The sequence below is a fragment of the Sciurus vulgaris genome (assembly GCF_902686455.1).
Source record: "Sciurus vulgaris genome assembly, chromosome: 4".
Classification (NCBI taxonomy): Eukaryota; Metazoa; Chordata; class Mammalia; order Rodentia; family Sciuridae; genus Sciurus; species Sciurus vulgaris.
Window position 1 is genome coordinate 103,561,545 of NC_136464.1, and position 14,400 is coordinate 103,575,944.

The window sequence follows — 14,400 nt, forward strand, 5'->3', positions numbered from 1 at the left end:
GCAGTTCCAAAATATGATTGAAAGGTAAGACTTACTCCCCTGAAAATAATACCAACTTAAATTGCTTTTGTAGAAAAGTTTCAAAAATAACAAAAATTGAATGTTCACTTATATTGCATTAACATACATTCTGGTCTTTTTAATAATAAAACATCACATTATTCAAACTACATATACCATTGAATTCAAGCAAGATTGCCCAAAGCATGCTCCAGACTTGTACCTTGATATTTTCCTAAATCAAATGTGAAGAAAATCTTAAAAGCATTTGAGTACTTTGTTTAGTAAGGGGAGATTCTTGTAGTCTTTCCGTGAAGTTGTATGTAATATTTGGTTTATTTGCAGGACTTGGGCAGAATGCTTTAGGCCTGACTTTGGGAACTACAGCAGCTACTTCAGCTGCAGGCAATGAAGGCCTTGGTGGTATAGATTTTAGTAGCTCATCAGATAAAAAGAGTAAGTAATGTTAAATTGTAATTTTGTCTTCTAACAGTATTGTTAGGCAACTTCCAGATTACTAAAAATTCCTGTGTCTCAAAAATCTCTACTTAGGTGTTGGTTAGTGTAGTTTTACTTTTAAGTTTGTTTTACATTAGCATTAATATTGTACAAATTTTGTGTATTGATTAATAAGGTTTTATTTTTGTAGCTAACTTAGATTCATATGTGCATATCTTATTTGTCCACCTTAATATCTATGTTAATATATATTTTTAAGGTGGGGTCATCATAACATACTTTTTGTAATCTGTTGTGATTCATATAATACATTAAAAATATTTGGCAGTGTAATTCAGCTAGGTGTTTTACTCTAGAGAGAAATATGGTAAATATAAGAAGTTAATTTCTCCTCTGTATCTCTATCCACATCATCATCCTGCACTTGTAGTGTGCCTAAGCTGAAGTTGAACACAGAGAATACATAAAAATGAATATGCATAATCACATGTACCACGTTCCATTTCCCTTTAATCTGTTACGTCTCTTAAAGGATTTTTGTTGTTGCTGTTAACCAACAGAATTTCTTCTTTTTCTAGTAGCTATATCAGTTGTCTTAGGAACTGCACTATTGGTGGGATTTAACCAGATGGAGAGTGGTAGGAAATAATAGGTAAAGAGGGAGAAGCATGGAGTGGACTAGAATCAAGAAGGGCTTCTCTTCTGAAGAACTAATAGAAGGCTAGTACAGCCAGAGAGCAGAAAGATCAGATACCAATGATCTTAAAGAACTTTCTGTGCCACATTGAATTTTGATGAAAGAGTTTTGATGAGTTATGTATTTTAAGATTAAGAGCATTCTGACAGCCAGGTGGAAAATAATTGTAGGAAGGCAAGAAAAAGCATTAGTGTTAGGAAGTTATGTAGTAGTCCAGGTATAACTAGGTAGACCAGTCAAGTGTCCTTGGCAGTCTAGAAATAGGCCCAAGTTTTACCTGTTTGTGTATGTATAAATAAAAATGAAATATCAAAGAAATAGTATATTAGTAAAAAATAATTGATGAATTATTTTGCAAAACAAAATCAAAGCCCTATTTTTATTTCCATTATTAAGGCATTGTTTATAGAAGAAATGTGCCAATTTCAGAAATGTCAGAAATGTTAAAATGGAAAAAAAAATTTTTAGATTCAATGAAGTATTCCAAGTCTTTGTGAAAAAATAAATTAATTAGATGAAAGATGTAAAAATTGAAACCCCATGTATAAAGATAAAAGACAAATATAAAATACTTGATTTTTAGATGCTTGCTTTTTCACACTTTAACATCTCTGAAATTAAGGTATCTTATAGATTCAGTTTTAGAAACAGACATGAAGTATTTGTGAGACAAAGAATTATTATACTAAATGTTGAAATAACTCTTAGAAATTAAAAATACCATGAGAGAAATATGCAAAAAAAAAAAAAAAAACCCCAGGAATATAGAAATTACATGAATAGGCAGTTCACAACAGAAAAAAATACACTTGTCAGATGAACATTTGAAGACAATGTTGTTTCACTAGTATAAGAAATATGAGCTAAAATAAGTAGCATTATTTAGCTGCATGACTTGGGAAGATTTAAAAATCTGATGGCCATTGTTGAGGGTGTGATGCAAAAGGTGCTCTCATCATAGTTGGGAAGGTACAATTGTTTTAAATGATAGTTAGACTGGAGAAGTTCGGAATGCTAATCCGAATTAGTATTCAATACTGGTGGGGCCTTAAAAAATGTCAGATAAAGTTACCCAGAGTTAAGTTGGTAGAAAAGAATATAAACTATCCATACAGGTTATTTTTTATGGAAAGTAGTTGAGAAAAGAAAACTTTTGTCCTTGAAAGAAGTAGGTGCAAATCAGTTATGTATCATCGACTTTGTATACATCTCCTTGATAATGCTGTATACTTCTAAGTTTATGACATTAAACACTGCTCATTTCATTGAGCAGTGTTTAAGAAACAAGCTAAGAAATACTTTTGTTTATATTTATACCTTAATTTGTGTTCATTTAAAACGTTTGGAATGTGTTGTTAAATTACCTATTTTTACATGAAGCTTCTTGAATTTTCTAGGTGATAAAACAGGAACAAGACCAGAGTAAGTTTGTAATTTGTTTTATTAAAGAGTTTTATTAAATTTGTAGGCAGATGGTATAGTTGTAAGAAAATAGAATCAGGTACACATTTGGAAGAAACAAACACTTTTAATAAGTGTTTGTCAAAAATAAAATAATAAATATATGTTCTAGAAAAATCATGATAGGTCACATCACATCTTCAATTTTTAGTCATTAAAAAACTTTAAAACATATCTTTTTAGAAAGGTGATTGACATTTTCCCCAAATAATACAAATAAGTTTTAAGTTTGCCATTTTTTTGGTTGCTGTTTTCTTGTAGTTTCTGGTGCTGGATTTTGAACCAAAGGCCTTGGTACATGATAATTAAGCACAAGTTCTACCATGAATTACATACTGTAGCCTTTTAAAAACTTAGCTTACATATGTAAATTATTATGCCAGGACTATTTCTTATTTACTGGTGTCTTCATTAAAGAAAGTAGTTTTCATATACATCATATACATACATTTGAACTTGATCATTATGTTTATTACAAATTATATTTTTTTACGTAATTTGTATTAACCATTTATAAATAAATGGTCAAATTTGTTGCTCTACAAACTTCTTGTGTATATTTTAGCCTAGTATACATTAAGTATGCCTTACACAAAATGCTTAGAATCAGAAGTGTTTCAGAATTTGGAGTTTTTCAGATTTGGGGATATTTGTATGGAATGTACACATTGAGTGTCCTTACTCTCAAAATCCAAAATGTTCCAGAATCTGAAACTTTTAAAAAAATTGAAATGAAGAAACTGAGTCTGAGATTGTCTAAGATTATGAAATCTAACTCATGACCATTTTAGCCTGCCAAATTTTACTTGTTCCTGTCCTCATTAATTATTTGTAGTTCCCTTAAGCTGCCCCTTGGTTTTATTTTCCCATTCCAGTACGAGTTAAAGGACAAATAGAAGTTTTAAAATAATAAAGTATTTAGAGCATCTTATGGGAAGTTCTGTAGACTTTCTTTAATTAATGCTTTAATAATTCAAACTGAATAAAATGTCAGTCATAGAATCTTATAGACAGAGGGAACTTATTTTAGCAACTCATCCAGTAAGTAGCATTTTCTCATTTTTTTCCTTAGGCATTAGTTAAAAGCTTTTAAGTATATTTATAATTGCTGCCACTTTTCTTAATTAAGAAATATAGAGTTCAAATAAATTGCTAGAATTAGGTCAGGAAGTTTTATTTTTATAAAGAAGTTTGAAATCATCCAAAGAAGCTACAAGTAGGGAACATTTGCTATATTTTCTCTATCTTAACACAGTCTAGTAAAATTGTGTCAACTTTCTAAAGTGTGAATGGTGTTAATACATTTGTGGCTTTTTTTCTTAGGGATAGTAAGGCATTGAAGGATGAAAATCTACCTCCTGTCATCTGCCAGGATGTTGAAAATCTCCAGTGAGTGTCAAATATAATTAGATAAATAATATTCAAAGAATTCTAGAATACATTTTAGGGGAGCATCTCTTCCTTCTAAACATTTTAACTTCGGTTAAACTGTTACTGTTTTTTAAAATAAGAGAAAATAGAAAAACAATTAAAATTTGTAACTGCCATTCTCTAAAATGGTGTGTGAATTATAGATGAATTTTAAATTTTTGTTTATTTAAACCCTTAGACTCTCACAAACTTATTTTTTATTCAATTAGTCTTCTAATTGATGCATATAATTTTACATAATAGTGGAATTCATTGTGACATATTTGTACATGCACATAGCTAATTTGGTCAGTTTCATTCCCCACTACCTCCCCTTCCCAGTTTTATCTTCTGTTTTCATGAGAGTTCCCCAACTCCCTCCACCCACCTTTTTTCTCTGTAGCATTCACATGTAAGAGAAAATCTAAGAAACCCTGACTTTCTGAGTCTGGCTTATTTTGCTTAACATAATGCTCTCAAGTTCCATCCATTTTCCTACAGGTTACAGAATTTCATTCTTTATAGTTGAATGAAACTCCATTGTGTTTATATGCCACATTTTCTTTATCCATTCATCTGTTGGTGGACACATAAGCTGGTTCCTTGGCTATTGTGAATTTCTCTGGTAGCATCATAGGATGCATGTATTGCTGACTTTAATTCTTTAGGATAAATACTGAAGAGTGGTACAGCTTGTCATATGGTGGCTCTATGCTTAGTCCTTGGAGAAATCTTTATACTGACTTCCAAAGTGGTTGTACCGATTTGCAGTTCTACCAAGAGTGTATGAGTATTTCCTTTCCCCCACATTCTTCCCAGCATTTATTGTTTGTATTCTTGATGATTGTCATTCTAACTGAAGTGAGATGAAATCTCAGTGTAGTTTCAGTTTGCGTTTCTCTGATCACTAAAGAAGCTGAATTTTTCGTATGTTTGTTGGTCATTCGTGTGTCTTCTGTTTCATTCATTTGCCCATTTATTGACTTTTTAAGTTAAGTTCTTGAGTTCTTTATATATTCTGGATATTAATCCCTTTAGAAGAATAACTGGCAAAAATTTTCTCCCATTTTTTAGGTTCTCTCTTCATGCTTTCCTTTCCTTTCCTTTGCAGAACCTTTTTAATTGATGACATTCTATTTATTAATTTTTGGTATTATTTCCAGAGCTTTAGGGATACTGTTAGGAAGTTGTTGCCTGTGCCTTTATGTTGGAGTGCCCCTCATTTTCTTGTAGGGGTTGCAAAGTTTGTGGTCTAATTCCTAGGCCTTTGATCTATTTTGAATAGACTTTTGTGTAGGATGAAAGATGTAGGTTCATTCTGTGTATGGATTATCCAGTTTAAAACTCTGTATTTCCTCCAGTGTATGTTTTTGGTGCCTTTGTCAAGGATCAAATTACTGTGTTTGTGTGGGTTTGTCTTTTTGTCTTCTATTCCATTGGTGTTAATGTTTTGGTTTTTTTACAGTACCATGCTGTTTTTGTTACTATAGCTCTATAATAATTTGAAATCAGGTATTGTGATGTCTCCAGCCTTGCTCCTTTTGCTCAGGATTGCTTTGGCTACTTAGGATCTTTAGTGCTTTCATATAAATTTTAGGACTTTTTTTTTTCTTCTGTGAAGAATGTCATGGTATTTTGATGGGGATTGCATTCAAACGGTAATAGTAACATGGCCATTTTAACAATATTAAATTTGCCTATCCATGAACATGGGATGACCAATCAATTTTAAATATCTTTTAATTACTCAGTTTTATTTTACTTTTTTAAAAGGAAATTTGTGAAGGAACAGAAACAAGTCCAAGAAGAAATTAGTAGAATGTCTTCAAAAGCAATGCTTAAAGTACAAGAAGATATTAAAGCTCTGAAGCAGCTTCTCTCATTGGCTGCCAGTGGATTACAGAGAAACACTCTTAATATTGACAAATTGAAAGTAGAAACTGCTCAGGTATACTAAATTACAGCCATTTCATCATAGAATGTTTTGCTTTGTTTTTTCCAAAATGAAAAAGTGATTTATTTAAAGTTTGATACACACATACTGTGAGAACAAAGTAATTCATATTTTTTGTTTAAAAATTTTTTTTGTGATGCTAGAAATTGAACCCAGGCTCTCATGTGTGCTAAACTCTAGTGCTTTACTACTGAGCAATGTCCCCAACCCATTGAATATTTTTAAATTGTTGTAATAAATAATAATAGTTACTAGTTTTTATTGAGTGCTTGCTATGTATAACACTGTATCCTAAGCAATTTATTTATATTTGTTAACCTGCTTTAATTTTCATGACAGTCCTTTGAAGTAAGGGACTGTTATTCTCATTATGTAAATAAGAAAAGAGGCAAAAAAACTTTGTTAATAAGTTGAGGAGCCTGAATTCAGACCCTGTTAACCTAGCTGAAGTTTATGCTGTTAACTACTTTGTTTGATTACATTACCTGCTGACTAAATTGGTCTGTTACATAAGAGAAAGAACACCTAGTCAGAAAATGTTTTTCACATGTCAGTTATTAAATGAAAATTATATCACACTTTATAGATTGATTTGACCGAAGACTTGCTAGTCTTGGTTATATTTTAGTTAATAAAAATAATTGTGAGGTTAGTATCTTCTGTCATTCTTGTCTAATTGCTTATACCCCATGGCATAATATACAATACATACTAAGTAAAATATGTTGTTCTTTTCTACATCAGCGAGGAAGAATGATGGTTGGTGATTTACTTGGATTTTATATGTCATAATTAGAAAACTTACTTGATATTTTTGTGACAATCCAGACACCCCTTTAAGTTGTTCCCAATCTGTTGATAAACTTCATGGGATATGCCTTTACTGTGATCTTATCAGAGTGCTGTACTCATAAGTGATGTTGTTTTAAGTAAAATTTTTAATGTGTCTTCAGGTCAACTATTAGAGAATACTTTTGCTTTTTAAATATGTTACTTAAATAACTATTCTAAACTATTATGTTTAAAGAGAATTTGAAGACTTTTATCTCAGATTTCCAGGTCATTTAGAAAATCTTTGGTTAAGTATGAATATAGTATTCCCCCATGTTTCCTCCCCCCTTATTTTATCTTTATCATCAGGTACATACTTTCTAGGGGAAAAAAAGTGTTAATTATATTGTTAGGAGGGAGAATGTTTAGACTCAGATTAAACGTTACATAAACTATATGAAAAATTTTATATGCAAAATATATGGAATCATGTAAGTTATAATTAGTGAAATAATGGAGCAAAGGCAAACGGATGAATTCTATAATGGTACCTGTTGTATCATTGTAACTCTAAAAGTGAATGATTCTATTCACAAATATATATGGGGCATCTGTTGTATATCAGACTTGTTAATCCTATTTAGTAATAAAAAGACAGTGGGGGATAAATGAAATGGTAAAAGATTTAGGAAGAATGAAAAAGTTTGCAGAGAAAAAGGGTAGGAATTAAAGTTTCCTTAAGGAAAAATGAGCTGAGTTTAGAAAACTTTGTAGGCTATATCAAATAAATTTGATTTATGAATACTATTATATAGGAAACTAGTACTCCATCCAGCATCTAGAGAATTACCAGGTGAAAAAAAGTGTTCTGATTTCCTTGTGTAAATCTTGTTTTATCTTATTTAACCCCAAAGCATTTTCATCAAATATAGTCTTTTTGGTAAATAGAAACAATTCTCTGGTTAAGCATGATGTGGACCAAAATTGTATGGAAGTGAATTCTTTTTAATACCTCATTTTTTGGCGAATAGCTTGAGTTTAAGTAAATGGAGTGGGAAGTTCTTTTTGATGGAATGGGTACTATGTGGTTTGTTGAAGTTATATTGCTGAGTTTAGCTGGCCAGTCATTTTGTGAACTTTTTTTTTTAAATCTCTATGTGCCAAGTAATGAGGATCAAAAGAACTGGAAGAAAGCTAAATCAGTTAGGTTTAAATAATATGTTACAAGTACAAGGATTACAGAGAGCTCAAGCGGGCACATTTATCATCTGTCCTGAGTAGGATACCTGTATATTGAGTCTTAAAATGTATGTATTTCTCTACCTATGTAGGTAGGTAGGAATGAGCAAAGCCAAGGAGGTATGACAGACATGTTTTGTTTGCAAGCAATGTAGTATTACAGATGTCTGGGCCTAGCAAAAGTCAGTACTTAGGTACGTAGGCATCAGTCTTGAATGGTCCAGACCTGTCCAGGACTTTGAGGAATAGTAGGTGATAAAGAATTGAACTGCCAACATTCAGTTCTCAGGTCTTGTGGCAACATGGCATTGAGCAAGTTACAGCTCTATAACTGCACTTCTGCATCTGTTTAAAAAAAAAAAAAAAAACATTACCTGCTTTTACTTTTTGAAGAGTCATCAAGGTGGTATAAGCGAAGCCTTCAGCATAGATTTTTGTAAATAAAATAACCATTAGATGTTAATTGTTGCCCACATCAGCTGCAAATAGTAGCACAGTCTTTTCACCCTGAATTCATGAATTGTAGAGAAACCCATAGTTCTTAAAATAGATCAGTTCATTTTAATCTTATAAAACTTATCAAAAGTTCAGTTGTCTTAAAAGAGGTTTTAGCATTGCCTTATAAAGCATCTTCATCCATAATATGTTATTAAAGCATAAACCTCCAGCTGGAATTATTTGAAATCTTAGTTCATAAATTGTTGGTATTTTTTGCCTAACTCTAAAATGACTTTCTTGTTTTTTAAACCTTTGGCATATTAGGAGTTAAAGAATGCTGAAATAGCTTTAAGAACCCAGAAAACACCACCTGGACTTCAACATGAAAATACAGCTCCTGCTGAGTAAGTTACTGGATTTTTATTTTTATTTATTTATTTTTCTGTTTGTTCCAGTTAGGTTATACAGGACAGCAGAATGCATTTCGACTTATTGCATTCCATACAAATGGAGCACAACTTTTTATTTCTCTGGTTATACACGATGCAGAGTCACAGCATTCATGTAATCTTCATGTACATAGGGTAATAATGTCCGTCTCATTCCATCGTATTTTCCATCCCCATACTCACTTCCCTCCCCTCACTCCCCTCTGCCCAATCTAAGGTTCCTCCATTCTTCCCTTGCCCCCTCCACCCCATTATGGATTAGCATTCACATATTAGCGAAAACATTTGGCCTTTGTTTTGGTATTGGCTTATTTGCTTAGCATGATATTCTCCTTCTCCATCCATTTACCTGCAAATGCCATCAATTCATTCTTCTTTAAGGCTGAGTAATATTCCATTGTGTATATATACCCATCTGTTGAAGGGCATCTCAGTTGGTTCCAGTTTAGCAGTTGTGAATTGAGCTGCTATAAATATTGATGTGGTTACATCACTGTAATATGCTGATTTTAAGTCCTTTGGATATAGACAGAGGAGTGGGATAGTTGGGTCAAATGGTTCCATTTCAAGTTTTCTAAGGAATCTCCATCCTGCTTTCCAGAGTGGTTACACCAATTTGCAGTCTTACTAGCAGTGTATGAGTGTTCCTTTTCCCCCACATCCTTGTCAACACTTATTGTTGCTGATATTCTTGATAATTACCATTCTGACTGGAATGAGATGAAATCTTAGAGTAGTTTTGATTTTCATTTCTCTAATTGCTAGAGATGTTGAACATTTTTTCATATATTTGTTGATCGACTGTATATCTTCTGTGAAGTGTCTGTTCAGTTCCTTAGCCCATTTATTAAAATATTTTTTAGTGATAGATGGAACACAATACCTTTATTGTATTTATTTTTATGTGGTGCTGAGGATCGAACCCAGGGCCTCACATATGCCAGGCAAGCATTCTACCACTAAGCCACAATTCCAGCCCCCTCCTTAGCCCATTTATTGATTGGCTATTTATTGATTTATTGACTTCTGTGAAGTGTCTGTTCAGTTCCTTAGCCCATTTATTAAAATATTTTTTAGTGATAGATGGAACACAATACCTTTATTGTATTTGTTTTTATGTGGTGCTGAGGATTGAACCCAGGGCCTCACATATGCCAGGCAAACGTTCTACCACTAAGCCACAATTCCAGCCCCCTCCTTAGCCCATTTATTGATTGGCTATTTATTGATTTATTGACTTCTGTGAAGTGTCTGTTCAGTTCCTTAGCCCATTTATTTATTTGTTTTTTTGGTGTTAAGTATTTTGAGTTCTTTATATATCCCGGAGATGAGTGCTCTGATATGCGTGTGGTAAAGATTTTTTTCTCATTCTGTAGGCTCTCTCATCACTTTACTGATTGTTTCCTTTGCTGAGAAGAAACTTTTTAGTTTGAATCCGTTCCATTTATTGATTCTTGATTTTTATTTCTTGCACTTTATGTTACTGGATTTTTAAAAACAAATGTTTCTCATTTTAAGTACAACTGTAGTAACAATATGATAAGCTGTTTCATTTATCATGTGGATAGACTGTGTTAACCACTTCACATGGATTTTTAAATTTATTTCTAATAGCACCTAAGAGGGTAGTTCAGTGTTTCTTTTTTTACTTCAGGGTAAGTGAAGGCTAAGATCTGAACTTTTTACAGACTTATAAGTCTTAAATGTTTTTGTATTCCACTTTATTAAATTTTGTGGGTAAAGGAATTTTAATTTTTCTCATTAGAACTTTTAAATTAGAATTAATTTTATTGATAGTCCTGTCCTTAAACAGGGCATAATAAATATAGTTTAACCTTTTCACTTATTTGCATAAATTTTATTTATTCATATAGCTAATAACATATTGAGGATGAAAAATTAGAAAACATAGATAAGAGGGAAAAAAAATCCACTGTTAATTGAATCACTTCAGATTGTGTATCCACCTAGTTTCCATACATGCAATACAGATTTTGTCTGTTTTTATATCCTTCTGTATCAATTAAGATAATAACTGATATACACCAAGTGTCTCCTACTTGCCAAGCAGTGTGCTCATCACTGTCTATGCTTTACCTCATTTATCTTTCACCAAACCTGTATTGCTTTTGTTACTCCAATTTTTGTTATTCCATTGAGGAGCCAGAGGCCTGCAGAAGTGATGATCTGTTTCAGTGATGGTGTTTAGTGATGGTCTGTTTGACTCCTGGCTCCTCACTTTTTTTTTTCCTTTTAACTTTTATTATGGTGTCATTTCAAACTTACAGGAAAATTTAAAGAGTAGAGCAAAATTTCCTGTATACCTACAATCCAGATCCCCTGCATTTAAACATTTTTACCATATTGGTTTTATTCCTCATTCTCTTGCTGTGTAGTTTTCTTTCCTTGAGCAGTTTGAGTTATTTGTAAATATAATACTCATTTTTCTTAAGTACTTTATAGTTCTTAAAACTTAAGGATAGTCTTTTTTTATTAAAACATTATAGTTACATGAAGTTGGGTTCATTTTGACAAAATCAGACATGCATGGAATTTGATGTCAATCTCTGGATAATCTTCTGTATAACCATATAATTATTAAAATGAGGAACCACTGACAGTGGTACATCTGTTATATTACTCAGACTAGTATTGAGTATGCTTTCTTGCTGGACAGATTCCAATATTTTATCCCTCTTTTCTTGTTCTTCACACTGCTGATAGAGCTAATTTTTGCAAAAAGTTTCATAATGGCCTGTAGTTTTGTTTTTATAGAAAATGTTATATTACTTAATATAACATTAGTATATAACAAATACTAAGGACTAATTGTAAAATCGGGTTGACAGTTGAGATTTGGGTTTTGATTTTTGTTTTTGTTTTATTTTAAACTTACAGAAAACTTGTGAAAATAGTATTGCAAATAATTTCCTTATTTCTCTCACCTTGCTTCCCCTAACATTATAACATACTATGTAACTATTGTACAATTACCAACAGTAGGGAAACTGGCATTGGTACAGTCTTATTCATGAAACCACAGAACATATTGGAATTTTACTGTTTCTTTTCCTGTTAAATGTAACTTTTTTTCAGGATCTCATTGGGGGTTCACCTTGCATTTATTTTAATTTCTCCTTAATCTTTATATGTAATAGTTATTCAGTCTTGTATGACCTCGTTACTTTTCAAGATGATTAACTTATTTTGTAGGTGATGATTTGGATTTGTGTGCCCTGATTAGTAATGATATCTTAATAATTTATAAAGATTGAGCATTTGTTTCAATGATTATATCTGTGACATTATATCCTCAAACTAATTGAAAGGTTTATTTAAAAGGGGACATTTATGTAGTATTTTGAATATAAAGAAAATAATTTTTAATATTTGATCTGTTTTAACACTTTTTTTAATAGCTACTTCAGAATTTTGGTTCAGCAATTTGAGGTACAGCTTCAACAGTACAGACAGCAGATTGAAGAACTAGAAAACCATCTTGCCACCCAAGCAAATAATTCACATATAACTCCTCAAGGTAACATGCTTACTTTGGTGATTTTTTTTTTTTTTGACAGTACTGTTACTTTATTTATAGGAGAGAGATTAAACTGTGGTTGTATAGTAGGTATACAACTAATAGTTATTTTAAAGGCTTTTAAGAAAGTTTCCTTAAGTCATTAATTAGTTCTTTATTCCCTGCAAATATAAAAGACTTTATGAATTTTAACTGTGGTAACCAGGGCAGAAATTCTAGAGCCTTCCCCTTCCTCCCAGATTACTAATGTCCTTTTTTCAGTGTACTCAATCTGCTATCTTCTCTAGCCATAGGATCATTGATGTACCTTTTTTTTTTTTTTTTTTTTTAAATCACAGTAGTTGTACCAAATATTAGACTTAAATAGTGGAAATATAAAGTTGATTGTTTTATTGTATGATAATATAATTTTCTTTTATAGATTTGTCAATGGCTATGCAGAAAATTTATCAAACATTTGTAGCTTTAGCTGCGCAACTTCAGTCTATTCATGAAAATGTAAAGGTAAGTTTTCAGTGCCAGTTTATCTGTTTAGGTACCTAGCTCCAAGTATTTATTCATTGGAAATACATGGCTATGCTAATTACAGAAATGGCTCAGATTACATAAAAGTGAAAAGACTAAGTCTGTTGTCATCCATAATTATACACCGATAAAATTATTGATGAAATGTGTTCACATTGATAAAGTCTTTTATAAAATATTCCATTATCCTCAACATTTTTTCAGCAATATATTGGAAGTAATTATTAGTACACATATTTCCTCAACATCATTTTTTGCATTACATATATCATTGCACGTGCATTCTTTGTTTAACCCATCCTTGGTGATGTACGTTTAGATTGTTCCATCTCTTTACCACTGTAATGCTACAGAAAATAAATATTCTTAATAGAAAAGTCATATTACACTGACTTTTTACACTTAATGTTATGTGTTTTATTTTATTTATTTATTTATTGACAATATTTCTCCCTTCTACATACAGGGAACACTTTGTGTTTATTCAGTAATATAAATAATTTATCACTGAATATCTCATGTAATGTTAATTTTTTAAATTTAAGTGAAATATTAGATACACTTTTTCTAACTACACCAAGCCAAGGGTAATTAAATTCTTAGAGTCATATGTAGTCCAGAAGAACCTTTAAAATTCAAAGCAGCCAAAGCTGAGTCTAAATAGTGTACAGAAGTTTGAGATTACCAGTATTTTCATGCTTAATCACATGGTAACAAAATCTTTTAAAAAGTTAATCATTTAAATTATATCATTTTTGAAATGATACCATGCTTTAAGCCTTTCTCTTTAACATTTTTAACATCCGATAAACTTTATCAAAATTTTTAAGGAAGAATTTTATCAGATTTTCTTAAATATTTTATCAGTCTGCAATGTTACTTTTAATCTTTTAAACTACTAAACAATTCTATTTTGGCACTTTGAAGTCTGTGCTGTGCTGATTTTTTTTTTTTTTTTTGTCTGTCTTCTCTCTGGTTTGAAAAAAATCCTTTTTGGTAATGTGACCATAAAACAGTGAGATTGAGATTTGCGTAAGATAGCCCCAGGTCATGATGAATAAGCTTTACATGAAAGTTTGACCTACTCTTTCTTTAATAAATTTATTTTTAATATACTACCAAGAACCAAAGAATATTCTGTGATCAGACTTGGTAGGTTAGCATTTAGTTTTAGCTCCATTTAGTGAGCTAGCTAGCTAACTATAAATTTGAGTAGTTCATTTCTTACAGGAATCTCACAAGGTGTTTATTTTTTGGGTTTTGTTTTGTTTTGTTTTGTTTTGTTTTCCTTCTGTTTTCATTAGATAATCTGTTGAAACCAAACTCAAACTGCCTTATCCAGCCAGGTCTTGGAGGCATTCACAAATTTTGAAGTTTTAGAAATTACTTATGTAACTCATGGTTGATGTCAGTTTTTTTTTTTTTTTAAACTAATTGCCATTTTCAAGTCTCTAAGGCA

At 31.4% G+C, this 14,400-nt stretch overlaps 1 protein-coding gene across 2 annotated transcripts in view; it reads left to right on the forward strand.

The window, feature by feature from the left end:
• NUP58 (nucleoporin 58) overlaps positions 1 to 14,400 on the forward strand; it is a 49,132-nt gene that overhangs the window by 12,875 nt on the left and 21,857 nt on the right. For both annotated transcript variants that reach the window (XM_079138962.1, XM_079138961.1), the window contains exons 6-12: positions 346 to 456; positions 2,554 to 2,578; positions 3,941 to 4,006; positions 5,801 to 5,975; positions 8,754 to 8,833; positions 12,298 to 12,416; positions 12,838 to 12,920. In XM_079138962.1, coding sequence (XP_078995088.1) covers positions 346 to 456; positions 2,554 to 2,578; positions 3,941 to 4,006; positions 5,801 to 5,975; positions 8,754 to 8,833; positions 12,298 to 12,416; positions 12,838 to 12,920 — 659 coding nt within the window. The remainder of the gene's footprint in view (positions 1 to 345; positions 457 to 2,553; positions 2,579 to 3,940; positions 4,007 to 5,800; positions 5,976 to 8,753; positions 8,834 to 12,297; positions 12,417 to 12,837; positions 12,921 to 14,400) is intronic.